Here is a 16,787-nt window from a genome sequence, read left to right on the forward strand (position 1 = left end):
CTTTAATGTGATGTCATGTTATAAAAAGTCTTTCCACATCACATTATAACATGTCATATCTTGTAAATCGGTCAATATCTTTTCATGGCATGACAGTTATCAACTGTTCAGATGGAAAAGTTGTCATATCATGTCTTCTACACAAATATGTCATGGCCTATTATTTCATGTAATATGATAAAATATCATGTTATACCACAGTCTTGTCCTTTCATGTCAGTTTATAATGTCTATAATCCTGTCCTACTTTTAACTGCTACTCTCTCTATTGACTGTCTATATTGTTTTATAAAATAAAAAAGCATAATTACTCTGGGCAGGTCTAGTACACACCCTGTTAAAACTGGAACAGCTTGCTTGGTTGCTTATTTACTTTGTTTGATAAAGACATTGACAGACTTTTATGGCTACATAAGAGCAGATATTATACTAGAATCTGACAATAGTTTAGTAGTTTAGAAACATGCTCTATTGTAAAAATTTAGTAAGAATATATAACACAAAATATGTGTGTAAGCCAACACCTTGAATATTTCAAATGCAAGATTCAGCACATCCATTACACTCACTCCAGTTGTGTTACATGTATGAGAGCAACCTGATCTTGGAAGAGTCAATCACAGTGATATATATGTGCTTGTGCATGCCTGTGTTTTTGTGTGGACGCAGTGTGCATTTACATCCATACATTATTGCATAATTGTTTCCTGATGCTCTCCCATTCCCTAGAATATTAATTACCAAATGATGAAACCGCCTTTTTGGTCTAAGAGGTTGAGGTTGAATGAGGAAGTGGGGGCCACGCATGTGGGAGACCGTCCTTTTTGATGGGGTTAACTCTCATTTTGAGTGTGTGTTGTGTTTGTGGTTTGTGGGGATGAGGATGGGGCATAGCATCAGCTATGTCGGGGAGTTGAGTTTCAGGGGGAAGCATTTTTCTCCGATTGAATGGTTGATGTGAATATCTTGGACAGCTGGACGTAGCAGTTGTATTTTTGACACAGAATCACTAATTGATACATTTTTCTCGGCTCCAAAGAAAATTATTTTCAAGTACAAGAAAAAAAAGCATGAAAATAAAAAGTTGAAAGTGGTACTTCAAATGTTCCTGTTTATGTGCTGCAGCTATTTTGGCCAAATCACTCCCGTAAGCCATTTTTTGGTCTCAGCAAGGCTCTTTCCGGATTAAATAAAGTATTCAGTTAAGCAAACTAACGCACACACATACCAACTTAGCTGACTGAAATCTGTGATATTCAGTGCGTGCAGCTTGATCAATTTTTCATTCGTTTCATTTGCTCTCACACTGAGCCTGCATGGAAAGGAGGATGGCACCATCTAGTGAAACTATGATGTAGACAGGGAGGGAAACTACACCATTTACTTGTTGTAATGGCTGAAAAAAGTACTTGAAGATACCACACAAGAATAACAATACAATAAATATGAACTACTCATTAATACTCATTTACACCTGTTGAATCCAAGAACGCCAAGAATTCAGTTTTGTAAAATGTATAATATGGCTGTCCTTTCTCTATTGAAAGTGAGACTGATAAAATAGGCTTAAGGCAATACTTCACCCAAAATGAATCTTTTTAATATGAAACACTTACCTCCAATTGGCTTAAAAGTTTTCTCATTGACAGAGAACAACAGCTGTCATAAGTTCAATTCGTGTTACTTAGTTAATAAATGAAAAGCTTTCATGGTAGGAAAAAAGTACTTAAACATCCTAGAGTAGATACTTGTCAAACCACTCTTACATCATAGACCACAAGTTGTGTTTTACAAAATATCGCAACACATTCAGTATTTCCCATGATTCAGATTTCTTACAGTAATCCTAAAATGTACAGTGTTTACAGTAACAGTTGTGACCAATATATTTTTCCTAACTGAACTAAGCCCTAGCATTTGTGATAATGTTAAAATAGCTGTGATTATGACGCATTATGTTTGTGTGTAATAATGAAATTTGTTTTGTGTTTTGGAATGACAATGTATTGATTTAAGCCAAGAGAGAAACTTTTTCAAACATACTAAGGCAGTCACTAAGACCAGGAGTAAACTGCCACAGTAGGAGGCCTGCAATCATAGATTCAGACTGCAGAAACACCTGAAATGCACCTTTCTCCTCTATCCTCCTTTCCCTCTGTACATCATGGGAAGTCTCCCGACAGTCTAGGCCTAAAGCAGCATAAATATGAGAAATATGATCTCTTTTCCTAGTTCTTTTCAGTACACGTGCCGCAGCATTCTGGATCAGCTGGAAAGTCTTAAGGGACTTATTTGGGCAGCCTGATAATAAGGAATTGCAATAATCCAGCCTGGAATTAACAAATACTTGGACTAGTTTTTCTGCATCATTTTGAGACAGGATTTTCCTTGTTTTTTGCAATGTTATGTATAAGGGAAAAAAACATAGTCCTTGCAATTTAATTGATCACTCTTTTATGAGACAGTCAGACAGTTTCCTGTTCATTTTCACATAATGCTGACTGATAAACAGAGTGTCTGTATGGGCTGAAGAACAGACATCACAGCTGAGATTACAGATTAAAGGATGTATTCATTAACTCTCTGAGCAAAGCAGAAAATCTCAAACAAAACAATGCACAAGCAGTGTCTGCAGTATTAGTTCAAGTATAAAAAGGAGGAAGTTGCTCATAAATAGTTTACAAGCAACAGCTGATGTAGGCTAATAATCCCCTTAATAAGCTAATGATTATTCTTCTTCCTTAACAGTAACAGCACAGTACAGTATATAGGAGGCACAATCCTTGTTAAATATGTAGTTTTACTAATAATACACAATATATTGCAATACTTATTGTATATTTATTTCTAATAATAATATGTATGATCATTTTATGACCTAAGCCTTTCCCTTAGTTTCTCGTTGCAGGAGAATCTGCGTGTTTGTCTTTTAAAGGTCTAGCAAACTCTTAAGTATGATGGTCTTTTTTCTTGTACATACTGTAAATAATAAAATTTACACACATTCTGTAAAAGGAAGTGAAATATGATAAGGTGTTGAGTTACTGGCAGCTGTTTTTAGGACCAGTCTATGAGATTATTCTTTAAAAATAACATCTGTGTGAAGATAAGAACCCATGTCCTCTGTAGCGGTGGGTTTATCTGGTCACTGACTGTATACAGTTTCCTGCATCCAGTATGCCCTCTCATGCTCCTGTCATCCTCCATCCTCCATGTCCTATTAACTGCAACATACGTCAACCACTTTAAACATCTGGATGCCATTCTGCCTCACAGTCAGTTTTTCACTTCTCAGTTTATAAGGTAAATTAACCTCATTCAGAAAGATTTTGAAGAGTGAGAGAAAGGAAATAACAACATGCTGAATTATTGCTGACTGCAGAGCTTTTGAGCTCACACGGCCAGCAGCTGTAGTGCAAAAACACACATACACATCGGCATTTAGTCAAGGTTACTCTTTAAACCTATCTGAGGGTTGATGTTGCTGCTCCTTGCAGATAGCCACTGAAATAAAATAAGTGTGGATAAAAAATGAGTCAAATATGCATAATGCAACATGACAACACGCTGACTGAATGAAAATCTGAATTAGTTATGGATACGGTGTGATGTAAGATGATACTAAAGAATGAAGAACATACAGAAGAAAAATAATGCCTTTTTTATCAAATGTTACTGGAACCGGCAAGGCTGCTTGCCAGGAATACTCATAGAGTCACTTCTCTTTTCACTCATAGCACAAAGAAACTGTTGCTGCTTTGCTTGCAGTCTAGCAAATAACCTTAATAATGACCTTTCTTTTTCTCATGGGCTGACACAGAACAGAAACAGAAACAACTGCAATCATTAATAAAGTATTTGAACTATCCGATCTATTGGAAACAGAGTTTGATGTGTAGCTGAAACCACTTTCAGGAGTTTAATGAATAGCACAAAAAAAGTTAAGGTGGATTACCCATTGTACCGTGGAGTTTCTCCATTCTTACATGTAATCATTTTAATCAAAATGACGATCAGGGCTGTCAAGAACACAAGAAAGCAGTTCATTGGGTATTTTACATATACTGAATTAAAAAACTGTTGCAGCATATTTGGGCTTCTACATATCATACAGTCAGTGTAAAAAAATGATTAACATCATACAAATGTTTGTTAAAAATGTAACAAGCGCTTAATGTCTTTGTTGGTCACAAACTTTTGTGTCCTCAGTACTTCGCAGTTTGTGTTTGGAGCTTCAGCACCCCTCCTGTCCCAACTGTGTCCCTGAGCGCGGGGCAGTGTCCCGGGCAGGCCATGACCAGCACCCTGCATCCTCCTTTTTCGCTTAGAAAGCTACTTAAGGACTCGTCGAAAAATTGGTTCCCTTCTCTGTACCCATCCAGCAACAGCAGAGCCTCACTGGATCCGCTTAACAAAGTCCTCAGCTCATCCTCTGTTGATATATTTTCCGTGAGCGCAAGTTGAGTAGTTATTTCCAGAAACAAGTCACCCTTCACTTTGCTGCAGTCAACATATAAGAGAAGTCGGAGGATGCTGAGATCAAGGAGGTTAGAGAGGGCATGTGTGGGCCCTTCAGTCCAAGAAGACACCAGGATGTGGGCTACGGTTGTCTTCCCGCTTCCTGGGGGTCCCTCAAGAAAAAGCATCTCTCCAGCTTCTGGGAGTAAAGCTTGAAGATTCACAGGCTGGCCCTTACTGACAAAAAAAACAAAACAAGCAGAATTGTGATTGTAAATACACAGACCCGTACATATATAAAAACATAAACTTCATCTGTCTCAACTGGATACGTCCACACAAAGTTTAAATTCTTAAGGACCGGTCACATCAGCATTTACAATGACGAAATTTTACAAAATCCATTTCAATGGAATCACTGCTATGTGTGGATTTGCTGACAGGGCCGAACTAAACCACCACTCACCCACCCCACCCCCAACTTTGGTGAACAAATTTGCACCGTTGGCAAATATCAAGCCGTCTTGACAGTGTGGACTTGAGAGCTAGAGTACAAAATGGGTTAAAATAAACAGGTTTCTGGAGAAAAAAGGAGTTTGATATCCTCAATCTTTTTAATAAAAAAAGTGGAAAGCTTTCTCATACTTCTCAAGAGAAGGATCAAAGAGAATAGGGGGTAACTAAAAATGTTCTCAATGGAAAGAAAACTTGATTTGTTGCTATTACTGGAAATCATAGAAGTGAGCAAGTCTGGTTTCCTTATGATCTATGATCAATTTGGAAATTTGTGTTTGTGACTCACTTGTTTTGCAGCCTGTGAGGCAACTCCTCCAAACCGCTGAAGAAGAAATCGGAATAACGTGATTTCACTAACGCCCCCAGATTTTCCTCCATGCAGCCTGCAGACATCAAAACAGACCTGATCATGACCATCATCCACGTCATTTGATGAAGAAGAATCAAATAATGGGGAAAAAATCCTTTAGATGTTTTGTCTTGTACAGAATATTGCCTGTAAGTTAGTATGTGAAGAGGCGTGGAGTACACATGCTGATATTTTTACAGTAAAGGGCAATTTTTAATTACTGTAATTCAGTAGACTAGTGCTTATAGACAACTACAGATTTCTGGAAGAAGTTGTCCTACTGAATTTGTCTTTTCTGAGAGGCTTGTTCAAAACCTTGCACGCGTCTTGTGGGTGTCTTAAGGTCAGTGTTAAATGTCTAAGGGCAGTTTTGCACTAATTCTTTTATCTCCAGGCATTATTGTAATAAAACACAAAGACAGAAAACATAAAAACCAAAAAGTTCTTATCCACTGCCACTGCAAAGGAATTATGTATGATCATTTTTAGACTGAAACAATTAGTCGATTGACAGAAAATTGATTGGTAACTGTTTTGATGATTGATTAATCACTTAAGTAATTTTTCAAGCAGAAAATTGTGAGGATTTGCTGATATTATATATCCTATGTGGTAGTAAACTGAATATCTTTGGGTTTTGGACTGTTGGTTGGACAAAACGAGACATTTGAAGACTTCACCTTGGGCTTCCGGAAATTGTGACTTGTCACTATTTTCTGACATTTTATAGACCAAACGATTCATTGAGAAAATAATCAGTGTCCACCAGTTAGAGGTTTCTGGGAATGAATAACAAAACGTCTGTCTGAAATACTTGGTTTAGAGATCGACTGCTCTCCAGAATGTATGCTGTTGAATGATGATTCTGGGCAGAATCTTAACCATACTCAAAGTCAGCCGTGGCTATCAGCATGCACAGCTGCTTAAAAGATGTTGGTGGTTAGGTGCCAATCACCGCACACTCTTTCTATTCTTCAGTGGAATCACTCTTTAATAGAGATTTTATCTATGGAACTCTCTTTTGCTAGGATGAACCAGGCAGGCCAGGTTATGCTTGAGGCTAGGATGGAAGAACTCAGCGCAGGTAGAATACATTTTTATTTTTAATTTGTTTCCTTATTTACTCTGCAACAAGTCACTTGTCTGTCTGTATAGTGGAATTTAGAGAAAGGGTTAAGGAGCAATCAAAGTTGCAGGTGTATGCTTTCTTTTACTGTCTTGGTCATAATGGTATGGCTGTATGTTATGTTGTTGACAGTGGTTACTTGTTGATGTACACCCGCAAACCTTGTGGAAAATAAAATAAATAAATAAATTGGTCACAAAAAAAAAAGAAAATAATTAGCAGATTAACTAACAACCAGGAATCATGTAAATAATAGCTATTAGAGTCATAAGAGTCACATACCTTCATTAAAAATAGTTTTCTCTTCCTCATTTTCTTTATTTACTTGTAGGCCTGATGGAAAGGAACAGCATTGTTAGAAAACTAACACAAAGGTCAGTAACATTTACAGAAGTACTGAATTGGTCTGTTCTATTGTGTGATTCTACAAGAATTGTGGTGGTGTAAATCCACTCACATACACCTCAGTGCAAGTTTAAATAAAATGAATCTTATATGAAACACATGTATTTTGTAATGTGCAACTTCACAGAAAAGGGGATCTTTGCACTTCTGTATTCAGGAGAATAAATAATGAGTCCATTACTTATTCCAGCCAGGCATTAAGGTTTTTAGACTTCAGAGATTCATTAAACAACCAATTTTAACAACCAGTAAATTGCAGCACATTGCATAGCTGATGTAATGAAAAAGTACATGCATGATATTCACAGCACTGCCAGGCAACCGCTGAATGGATGACACTGACAGTAGAATGAATCATCGCGGTGGAGGAGGAAATTATGATCAGAGTTTCAGGTTGCCCCTATATGTATGATCTCAAGTCTCTTTATGAAGAGTGACAGAAACTGTGGGTGTACCTTTCATGTAGTCCATAAATCACAAATTAATCTTCAGCAATTTGACTACAATGCTGTTAAGTGCTTTGCAACAAAGGTGGAATCTATGGAGGCCCCGAAAGGTCACTAATACCTTTGGCGTTCCTATGCAATAAGTTCTTTTTAATGTGTTAACATTACTTACATGCAGGACTTGTGTGTGTGTGTGTGTGTGTGTGTGTGTGTGTGTGTGTGTGTGTGTGTGTGTGTGTGTGCGGTGAATTGTTTGAATTGTTTAGCTGTGTTTAGACTCACAGGCAGCAGCAGAAACAGACCTGCCTCGATCGTCGACTGAAAGGTTCTTGGTACTGGGATTGCTGTACCCTATGGGGAAAAAAAACATTGCTATTAATTTAGTGTGTTGGTACTGTAGTGTTTGTTTGGCACTGTAATACAAATAGTTCTCTAATTTTCTCCTGTAAATCTTATATATTATTATTATATTTATCATGTATTTTATGTGCTCTTGTAAGTACATTGATTGGTTTATCTGTTGTTTTTGAAAAGTTCTATACAAATAAAGGTATTATTATTATTATTTAATTCTTTTGCAGAACTAGCTTATTTGAAGGTTCACTCTTTCCTGATACCAGCTTACTATCCATAACTTATACTTACTTTATTAGCAACATGTCAGTCCTCTGACCTTCATCAAGTTCATATAAACTTTGCCTAATGAAGTTCTGTGGACCAAAACGTCGTTAATAAAGGGAGTACAAGTTATGGACTGTGTGGGATTCTTTGTTTTCTTTCTAAGCCAAGAGTCTACCCACATGTTAATAAGACATTATGGTGTGCGAGAACTTTTTTGAAATTGCGACCTGATACCAGTTTAAAAATGCAATCCGTAGTATTTCCGGACCCGTAACTAAAGTAAGACTTCTTATCATGTTCACACATTCATATATGGAGAAACGTGTAACAAGCCTGCTATTGAAATGATAGAGGTGTTTGTTTGGGGGATTATACAAATAACAAACATGTGCTATACTGAAAAAACCACCCATGCATTTACAAATAGCCTCAAATTCCCCTGTCAGATAAACCAAGACCAAGCTGGGTGTTTCCAAACATGGTGGTTGGGACACATGTCAGGTCCAAAATGCTAAGTCATGCTCACATGAAAAAATGCAGAGCGAGTCACATGCTAACAAAATTCCCTCAAAGCCAAATGGCAACATTACGGTGCCAAATCTAAATAATATACTGTTTCGCAAGTACTTCCTCTTTTCAGTGGCAAAATGACTTGACTCAACATGTATCACATGTATCAACTGTCTTTACGGTTGAAATGACACAGTTGTTAACTGACAGGATACAAACTCTTCTGCCCATTTGACAAAAAAAGTAAACAACCACTAGGTTGCTATGGCTTTGACACAGGAAAGATTCATTTTGGATGCTGAGTAATGAATGCAGCACTACAGTAAGTTGTTTGAGGTGAGACTGAAGACACATTTTCAGTTCTGCTTGGACGATAAAGTTCAATTTGTTCTATTAAAAAGTTCTATTCTATTCTGTACTAAGTCATTGCAGTGTTTTATGTAATTTTCTCAAATGTGTTGTGACAGTTAAAAATAAACCAGCGTGACTACTAATGAGGAAACAACTGGATTATCCACTCCATTTCCTGCAGATATTATTTCAGTGCACATCCTGAAGGGAAATCCAGCCCTGCAGTAACACCAACTACTCTGCACACTCTGCATTTCAGTTGCTGCCTTCAGGCTGAAGAATGAATGTCCCAGTGGTCGAGATGATTGGCTTGTATCTTTAATAATCTATTGCACGTGTATCTGTTGTGTATCGCTGTGTATTGTGCATTATGGCTTCATATACAAGTGCAAGAATAATCCATTTGTCACTTTGTCACTTTAATATTTCACCATAGCTGTATGTGGAATTATTATGCATTGTCATGCCTGGTGCATTGTCTAATATGCCAGTGTCAAACACAAATTTCCATTTGATGTAGATTTTATTGGACATTGGAGTATTCTGACGTGGATATTTTGTCTCCAGTCTACACCTGCATTCTGTGTATTGCTGTGTTTGTTGTAAGCTACATGTCCTGAATCTGTTGGGTGGCTATAATGTACTGTCTACATAATTGAGTGATTGGTTACCTTTTCGTCGTCGATACATGAACACCGCAGCGGTAATGACTACCATTATCACTCCTATGCTCAATATAACGATGAGAGCATCATTTTTTACAGGAGGAATAGGTATTTCATCTGTGAAAAGAGTGAAGAAGGATTAGTGTTAAAATGTGCCATAAAACCTACAGTATCACACTTGTAATTCAGCAATGACAGGTCCAGGTCCAGCATGAGTTATATCCATGCTTTTAATATGTTTGGCCACTATGGAAATAACCAAATATACCAAGGACCATTGCAAACTTCCCCTTACTGGTCAAGAACTAAATAAATGCAGCTACTAAAATGACTCATGCTTGTGGAACAGTTTTTTGATTAGCTGTGCAAGCAGCCCAGTCTTCTTTTACTTTCTTGTTGTTGTATTTACAGTCTATTTTCCTTTATTTAGCATTCAAATAACCTGCTTTTATCTGATTTCAGCCGCAGAGCTGTCTTTCATATTTTAAGTCCAAACATACTGTGTCCAAAACATCAAATAACCATTTGCACACATATAAGCAGAAACATGAGCAGCCTACATAACCTCACACAAACAAGCCACACATTTCCATATGCCAAAATCTTTTGTAATATGCACTCCTACACACTGCAGAAAGGTCAAACCTAAACAACACCTGCAGCTTCACTGAAAAGCAAGGTGAAGTCTTGTAACTCTGGAAAAACTATAGGCAAGAGCTGAAAAGCTCATACGTAATGTATCTGTCACGGACACGCCAGGCTCCACAACCCCACATACACAACGCACTCCCTCACCAGAATACTAATCAGAAACACCTGTCACTAATCACACACCTAAGATTCATCTGCACTTCATCACCCCAGTATATAACCACCTCAGTCAATGTCTGGTCTTGTTTGCAACTAGGACAGTTCTCTGTATCCTGCAACACAATGTCTCAGACTTCTCCCTAGCGACTATGAGTGTCTTCCCTTCTCCTGAGCTCCCGATTCCTGTCCTGTATTCCTCCTGTCTCCAGTGTGTGTGTCTTCAACCTCGCATCTCCACCTTGGCTAACCAAAGGACGGTATCAGTACTATCTACTCACTGTCTGTTTACATCGTGTGCAATAAAACTACCTGTGTCTCATCTTGGTGTCTCTGGCCTACTCTGTCTGTAACAGTATCTCCTCTTTGTTAGTAATCACATTTGATGTGGGTTGAGAGTAGCCATTGCTATCAAAAAGAATATGAACATAACAGGAAACAGCAGCAGATAGTGATGACATTATATTTCCTGTTTTCAGATGAGCATTTCCAAGGCTTCACCTAACTTAATAGTGCCAACTGGGTTTTTTTTGTGCAAGGGAACATGCAATAAAGTTCCCTGGCCAGACCTGACTTGACCTGTCAGCATCTTTAAATCCCTGTCTGCTTGCTTCTTCTCTCCAGTTAAACAGCACTGTCTTGAAAGACAGGAAATAAAAATTTACCTGGAATATGAAATGTTGCTGAGTGCCCATTAAAGTAACACGTGTAGTTGCTTTTGTCTGATGATCGGACGTGAATCTGACTGGTGACTTTAAAAAGCTGGTCTGCTGTTGATACAGCTGTGGTATTGGGGTTGAGGTTCCGCAGGTTTCCATCTTGCCACGTAACAGAAGACTCGGGGTATCCCTCAGACTGGCAGGTTAGCAGCACCTCATCCCCCTCTGCAGTCTTCTGAATGTGTTTAGTCACTGCTTTATAAGGTGCTAGGGGAGGATCAGATAAAAATAATATATAACTACTTTGTGTTTAGAATAACACCACTATGATATGATCTTATGGTTATGAACAAGAGATCTTGCATAATATTGATAAAGGGAAGATCTTGAGGAAAGTTTAAATCAGCCAAAAGCATTCTTTACCAAATTGAGCAATATTAGTTTTAGTTTCATTTTCACATTAAGGGATACTCTAACTGCCCAGAAATGACCGCATGCTGTGGCCAATGAGCAACACCCTTCCCAGAACAAAGCCCCTGAAGTCTTTGCCTAAAAGTCTAAAATGTTACACTATTACACTAGCGCAGACTCTGTACTTACCTACAACGGACAAAGTTATCTTTTTATAATCGGCTCCTTCTTTAGTCTGCACCAAACACTGGTAGGTCCCCGTGTCATTGATCCTGAGCCTGGAGATCTGTAAAGTGACAAAAGAAGAAAGTAGAGTCCTTAGAAGTCCTCATGGCCATACTACATGTTTTGCCCTCATAAACTAGAGGTTTAAATGGAACCAAAATCATAAATTCTGTTGCATAATCCATCTTTTTTGCTCTCTCTCTTTCTCTAATGTCTACTTCTGAACAATAGAGACTACACTGTAATGACAAAAAGTTTTGAATATCACCAACTTTCTGAACAACTCTGTCATTGATTGAACGCTCTTCAATCACAGTAATAGGAATGCTGTATGTTAATTAGTAAAGTGAGTGTGCACCTAAACTCCTCACATCTCTTGGTCCAAATATTTTAAGCAAACCCTGCTGTTTTCTGTCCCTTCTTGGCAGACAGATAATACTTTTACACAAGCGAGGAATCCAGTACAATTTATACGCCATCCAATGCCCCGCTGGGGAATTTGACCTTCACATCAGTTATTCCCGATAGGATGAAAAGGGGATGGCAAGCATAAACAAATGAACCACATCACTTAGAGAAAATTTTACAGGAAATAACCCATCACCTGCCCTACAAATTCTATGTAAATCTGAACACCTCAGTGCCAGTATTGACCTGTAACTTGGCCCAGCCGTCCTTCAGCTCCTCAGTGTGAAGCTTCACTCGGCCCAGATAGTCCGGATCATGGAATGCCAAGTCCTCCGTCCAGTTATCCATCCGGTACACTTTCTGAGGCGAGTGGTTGACCCTTTGCCAGGTCACCTTCAGTTTGTCATGAGGATTTGATAGTTTAGGCTGAAACCTGCAGCCCATCACAACATCTCCTCCAAACTCTGACTCGTACATGCTTCGCTCAGCCTCCACAGTGAACAAGACTGCAGGGAAATAATACAAAGTACTGTCAAGATTAATGTAAATTTGCTCCACGGCCATGAAATGTTTACTGATGAAGCAACATACAACATCAAGTTATGCTCACTCTATGATTTCACTTTGCAGTTGTAAACTGGCTTGTGTGTCAAATAGAAAGGTTTCATGTATATGCAATTTTTGTCCTGTGTGTGCTCTTATTGATTCATAAATGTCTCCACTGCTGTACACTTTATACTACACACCTGAGAGAGATGGCTGAAACATGACTTGCAAAACAACAACAAGGGCCCAGTCCATTGAGACCTAATGAAGAAACAAAAGGGATTTTTATCAATGTTGAAATCTTTTGGATGTGTTACTGGCAACATGAGTCATTTTACTGAAGAAAGCCAGATGTATATTCCTGAGTGACAAAACGTTTGATCTAGTTTACTTCTTTACTCGATCAAAAAAATGACCCTGAGACAAAACACATTCAACATCACATGTCTGTGAGCCATATGACTCAGCTCTGCTGTAAAGCAAATTACTTCCCTGTAATGGATGCTGTTTTTGTTGTGTCAACACACAACCCCCCAACCCCCCCAGCTGTTTGGAAACTCATTTTATCTGGAAATGTTAGCACATCAGGCTTCTGTGGAAAAGATTTTGTAAGACTAAACCTTTTTAGTTTAGTAAAAATGATTTATCTAAGGTGCCTTACATAAACATGATTGTACATGTTTAGTAATCCTGTTAGGACCAAGTTTTATTCATATAGCATATAGCATCATACAAATCTCAAAGTGCTTATGTTTGAAGTTGTTTCTTGAGTGAAAAGTTGAGTGATAACCACATTATCATTTTCTGTGCTGATTTCTTGTGAAATAGAAATGACAACTGCCTCTGCAGAACATTTTGAATGTGGGTGAGCTGTCACTGATGATTAAGCTCTGTCAGATGTTTGGCTCCCAATAGGCATTATTGAAATAAATTAAAATCAGTCAGTTATTAAGTTAAGTATTAGGTTATTACAAAAAAGCCTGTTGTGAGCATGTTTACTATACTTAAGATAACTGCATTGGTCTTCAGGCTACAGAGCTAGATTCAAACACTTGGCAAAAAGGTAATACATGGCAAAAATAATATTCAAATATAAAGAAAACAGATAAATGCAAGTGATACAAATGAAAAATCAAAAGTAGATTGATAATAAAATGCTCATAAATAAACTTTTATTACCTGCACTAATAGTATAGTAGTGAATAATAATAATAACAATAATAACAACATTAATAATTAATTACCTAAGTTTTAAAATTGTGCAAACCCACTGTTGTTTATCACTCAGTAATGTATTCTTACCTGCAGGTCATGCAACAGCTAGTATATTTTCATGAGATGTTTCCTCCTTTCCTTCAACTCCACAAATGATCTCAAGTCTCTCGAGTCGCTCTCACGGTATTTATGAGGGGCGTAGTTCCTCGAGTCCGATAATCGAGACAAGGGACAGCCTTTACTGAAATACACCCTCACAGACTCACTGAGGATGATATTAGCACTACAAAGATTCTCCGAGTTACGTAACTTTAACAATAGCCGTAACTCCACAACCCCAAGCCAAGCTAAACTTGTATTAGAGGAGGAGCGTCCCGCAATAACAGATTTCTGTCCTCACCGTATTGTGAGTAATATTACTGCAGTACACACTGTAAACTTCATTACATCCCGCAATTTCACAAACCTCGAAGGTGGGAACAAGTAAGCCAGCGTAAAGTAGCAGTCCCATAACACAGTGCAAGAACCAGCTCGTCATTTTCAAGGAAAGTGATGACTGTTACAAAACCCACAGACTAGGAAGTAGATTACTGCAATTACTGTAAGGAAAGAAGCAGCGGCCAATTTTATCTAATCGTGGCCGTCTCGTAAAAAGTCATAAAACAGCTGTAATATTGACAAAGAAGCCTCAGACAAAGGCTCAAACTTTATTGGCAGACGTTTGTTTGTGAATTGCACGTGCAACAACCACCACCATGAACTATTATGCGAAGTTATAGAGACTTTTATCAAATCAAGCAGTCAGTGAGTGAAACTAATAGCTGGCCTGTTTTTTCCCTCTCTGTTTTTGCCTCTGCGTCACGTGTACAGTAAAGTCTTACCAAGGCAATTCCACAATACCACTGTAGTAGTATCATTTACAACTTGCAGCCTCACACAACTTGTCTCTGCTCAACTGTTTTACACTTCACTGAGATTTATTGATGTCAGTGGTGTGAGGTTCAATTCAGCATTTACTGTAACGCCCAACGCTTTGGTAAAACCTAATAATTAATGGTAATGCCCTTACAACAACGGCAATAATAATAATAATCAGTGGTAGAGGAAATATGCTGATCCTACACTTAAGAAAACAGTATGACAAAGAAATGTAAAAATGCTCTGTTACAAGTTCTGCATTCAAAATCTTACAAATGTAAAATTACAAATGTACTATCATCAAAGTGTACTTAAAGTAACAAAATTAAAAGTACTCATTGTGGAGCAGAAGGCCCCTATCAGAATTACTTAATTAAATATTCTATTACTGGATTACCATTACTTATATGTAATGCATAAAGGTCTAAGAAGCATTTTAATTACTTTATAGACTGCTGTGCAGTTTAATTTGTTAATGACTTTGAATTTGTTTAATGTGTTTTGTATGTAAAATCTTAATCTGCAAAATAACTACTAACTATTGCTGTCAAATAAATTTAGTGGAGTAAAACGTACAACATTTATCTCTGAAATGTACTGGAGTAGAAGTATAAAGTAGTAGAAAATGGTGATAAGTGAAATACAATTACCACAAAATTGGACACGGAACTTGAGTAAATGTACTTAGTTTTATTCTACCACTGATAATATAACACTGTTACTACTACCACTTAGCTACTACCACAGTACAGTATGGATATGTAAATGTGCTTCCAAGAAAGTACCAACCAAAACAACAACAATACCCCCAAACACAGATACATGTTCACACAAGTCAACACGTTATTTGGGAAAACTGGAAATCTGAATGGAAGAAATTCTGTCCAAGAGAAGTTTCATAAACAGTTTCCATCACCAAGTTAGCAGCCAGGTGGAATTCCCATACACAAGAGGTGGACATGCATTAAAAAATTTCACTGTCTTTGTTTGGCGCTGCATCTACAGTAGGCTATGACTGTATGAAATCTTTGTGGGTTTTCCATCAATTCACTAACTAGCTCCTGCATGTAGCACGTGTACAGACACAACAAGATAGTGGTGCATGTCTGATCTTATCAATGTAATTGTCACTACGGAGTTTATTTGGAAAATCTGAAACTGTTACGGACTTTACTATTACTCAAAGGTAAAACAGATCATTTAAATACCTGTCATTGCGGGAACGACAAGTATTTAATATGAAGTCCAACACTGGTTCATGTTGTATGACGTTTTCAAGACAGTGCTAAAACATTCAGTATGTACCAGAGGGGTCTATTTCTTCTGTTTACGTATATGTTTTTATTTCGCACTTGCTTTGGCAATGTTAACGTCGGTTTCCCAACCCAAATAAAGCCCCATTGACTTGAATATAACCAGGATGTAAAAAATACTGAGAGTAAGAGACACAGTGTGGGAAGGTTAAGGTGGGCCAGTGATGTTTAATGCAGCATTCTGCTTTTTTTTTACCTTTATGTGTCAGTTTAATTGAGGTTGCCTTTAGGGTATACATGCTGTGAGTATGGCTCTTTAGATCATTTGAGAAAATATGTATTTCCTTCCTAAATCAATTATTGTGTTAAAAATGGGAAAAGACATGAAAAGATAAAACATCTTAGGTGTCCTCAGCGGCAGTTATTTACACAAATACTGTATACTATGCTGTTGTGGCTTGTATACTGTATATCTTGAAGGAGTATTTGTAGCATGACTTTTTTATGTTAAGTTGCTTGTAAACCTAAGAAGGTGTTATCTGAACAGGAAGGTGAAAGTTGTCCAGTTGGCAAAGAGTCCCCCAACGCTGTTGCAATGCATTGATGAAAAAAAGATAGCTTGGCTTGATATGATTCACTGCAGCATGAAGATTTTCACATTGACAAAAAGCAGCTTGGGATGACAACTCTCCCACAAACTTATTGTACTATTGCCCAACCTATCAAGTCCATCCATCCATCCATTATTTATACCCACTTATTATTCCAGGTCACAATATTTATATAAAACTCTACAGGCTTTAAATGTTCCTCTCTGCTACAGCTTAAATACATATTACACTTTATAGTCCACTACACTTCTGTGTATATCAGTGTATATAAGTTACTTTGCAAAATA

The 16,787-nt window shown here is 37.7% G+C and overlaps 1 protein-coding gene across 1 annotated transcript; it reads right to left on the bottom strand.

Annotated features, from left to right (window-relative positions):
- Window positions 1-2,437: 2,437 nt before the first annotated feature.
- On the bottom strand, window positions 2,438-14,259 carry LOC122865789 (CD276 antigen-like). Its single transcript, XM_044174651.1, has 10 exons — window positions 13,806-14,259; window positions 12,704-12,764; window positions 12,204-12,463; window positions 11,514-11,610; window positions 10,920-11,180; window positions 9,454-9,564; window positions 7,583-7,651; window positions 6,732-6,782; window positions 5,261-5,357; window positions 2,438-4,695 (listed from the first exon to the last, which is right to left on the bottom strand). The coding sequence occupies exons 2-10, from the start codon at window positions 12,756-12,758 to the stop codon at window positions 4,206-4,208; spliced, it is 1,491 nt and encodes a 496-aa protein (XP_044030586.1). The 5' UTR covers window positions 12,759-12,764; window positions 13,806-14,259; the 3' UTR covers window positions 2,438-4,205.
- Window positions 14,260-16,787: the final 2,528 nt, after the last annotated feature.

This window comes from Siniperca chuatsi, linkage group LG18 (genome assembly GCF_020085105.1).
Source record: "Siniperca chuatsi isolate FFG_IHB_CAS linkage group LG18, ASM2008510v1, whole genome shotgun sequence".
Classification (NCBI taxonomy): domain Eukaryota; kingdom Metazoa; phylum Chordata; class Actinopteri; order Centrarchiformes; family Sinipercidae; genus Siniperca; species Siniperca chuatsi.

What these genes read in the sequence shown, in the direction of transcription:
- LOC122865789 (XM_044174651.1), bottom strand. Translation starts at nt 12,758, where the DNA reads ATGGACTGGGCCCTTGTTGTTGTTTTGCAAGTCATGTTTCAGCCATCT. An exon ending in ACGGCTGGGCCAAGTTACAG is followed by an intron (nt 11,611 to 12,203) that starts GTCAATACTGGC and finishes GTCACTTTACAG; the next exon opens with ATCTCCAGGCTCAGGATCAA. An exon ending in GTCTGTTTCTGCTGCTGCCT is followed by an intron (nt 6,783 to 7,582) that starts GTGAGTCTAAAC and finishes CCTTTCCATCAG; the next exon opens with GCCTACAAGTAAATAAAGAA.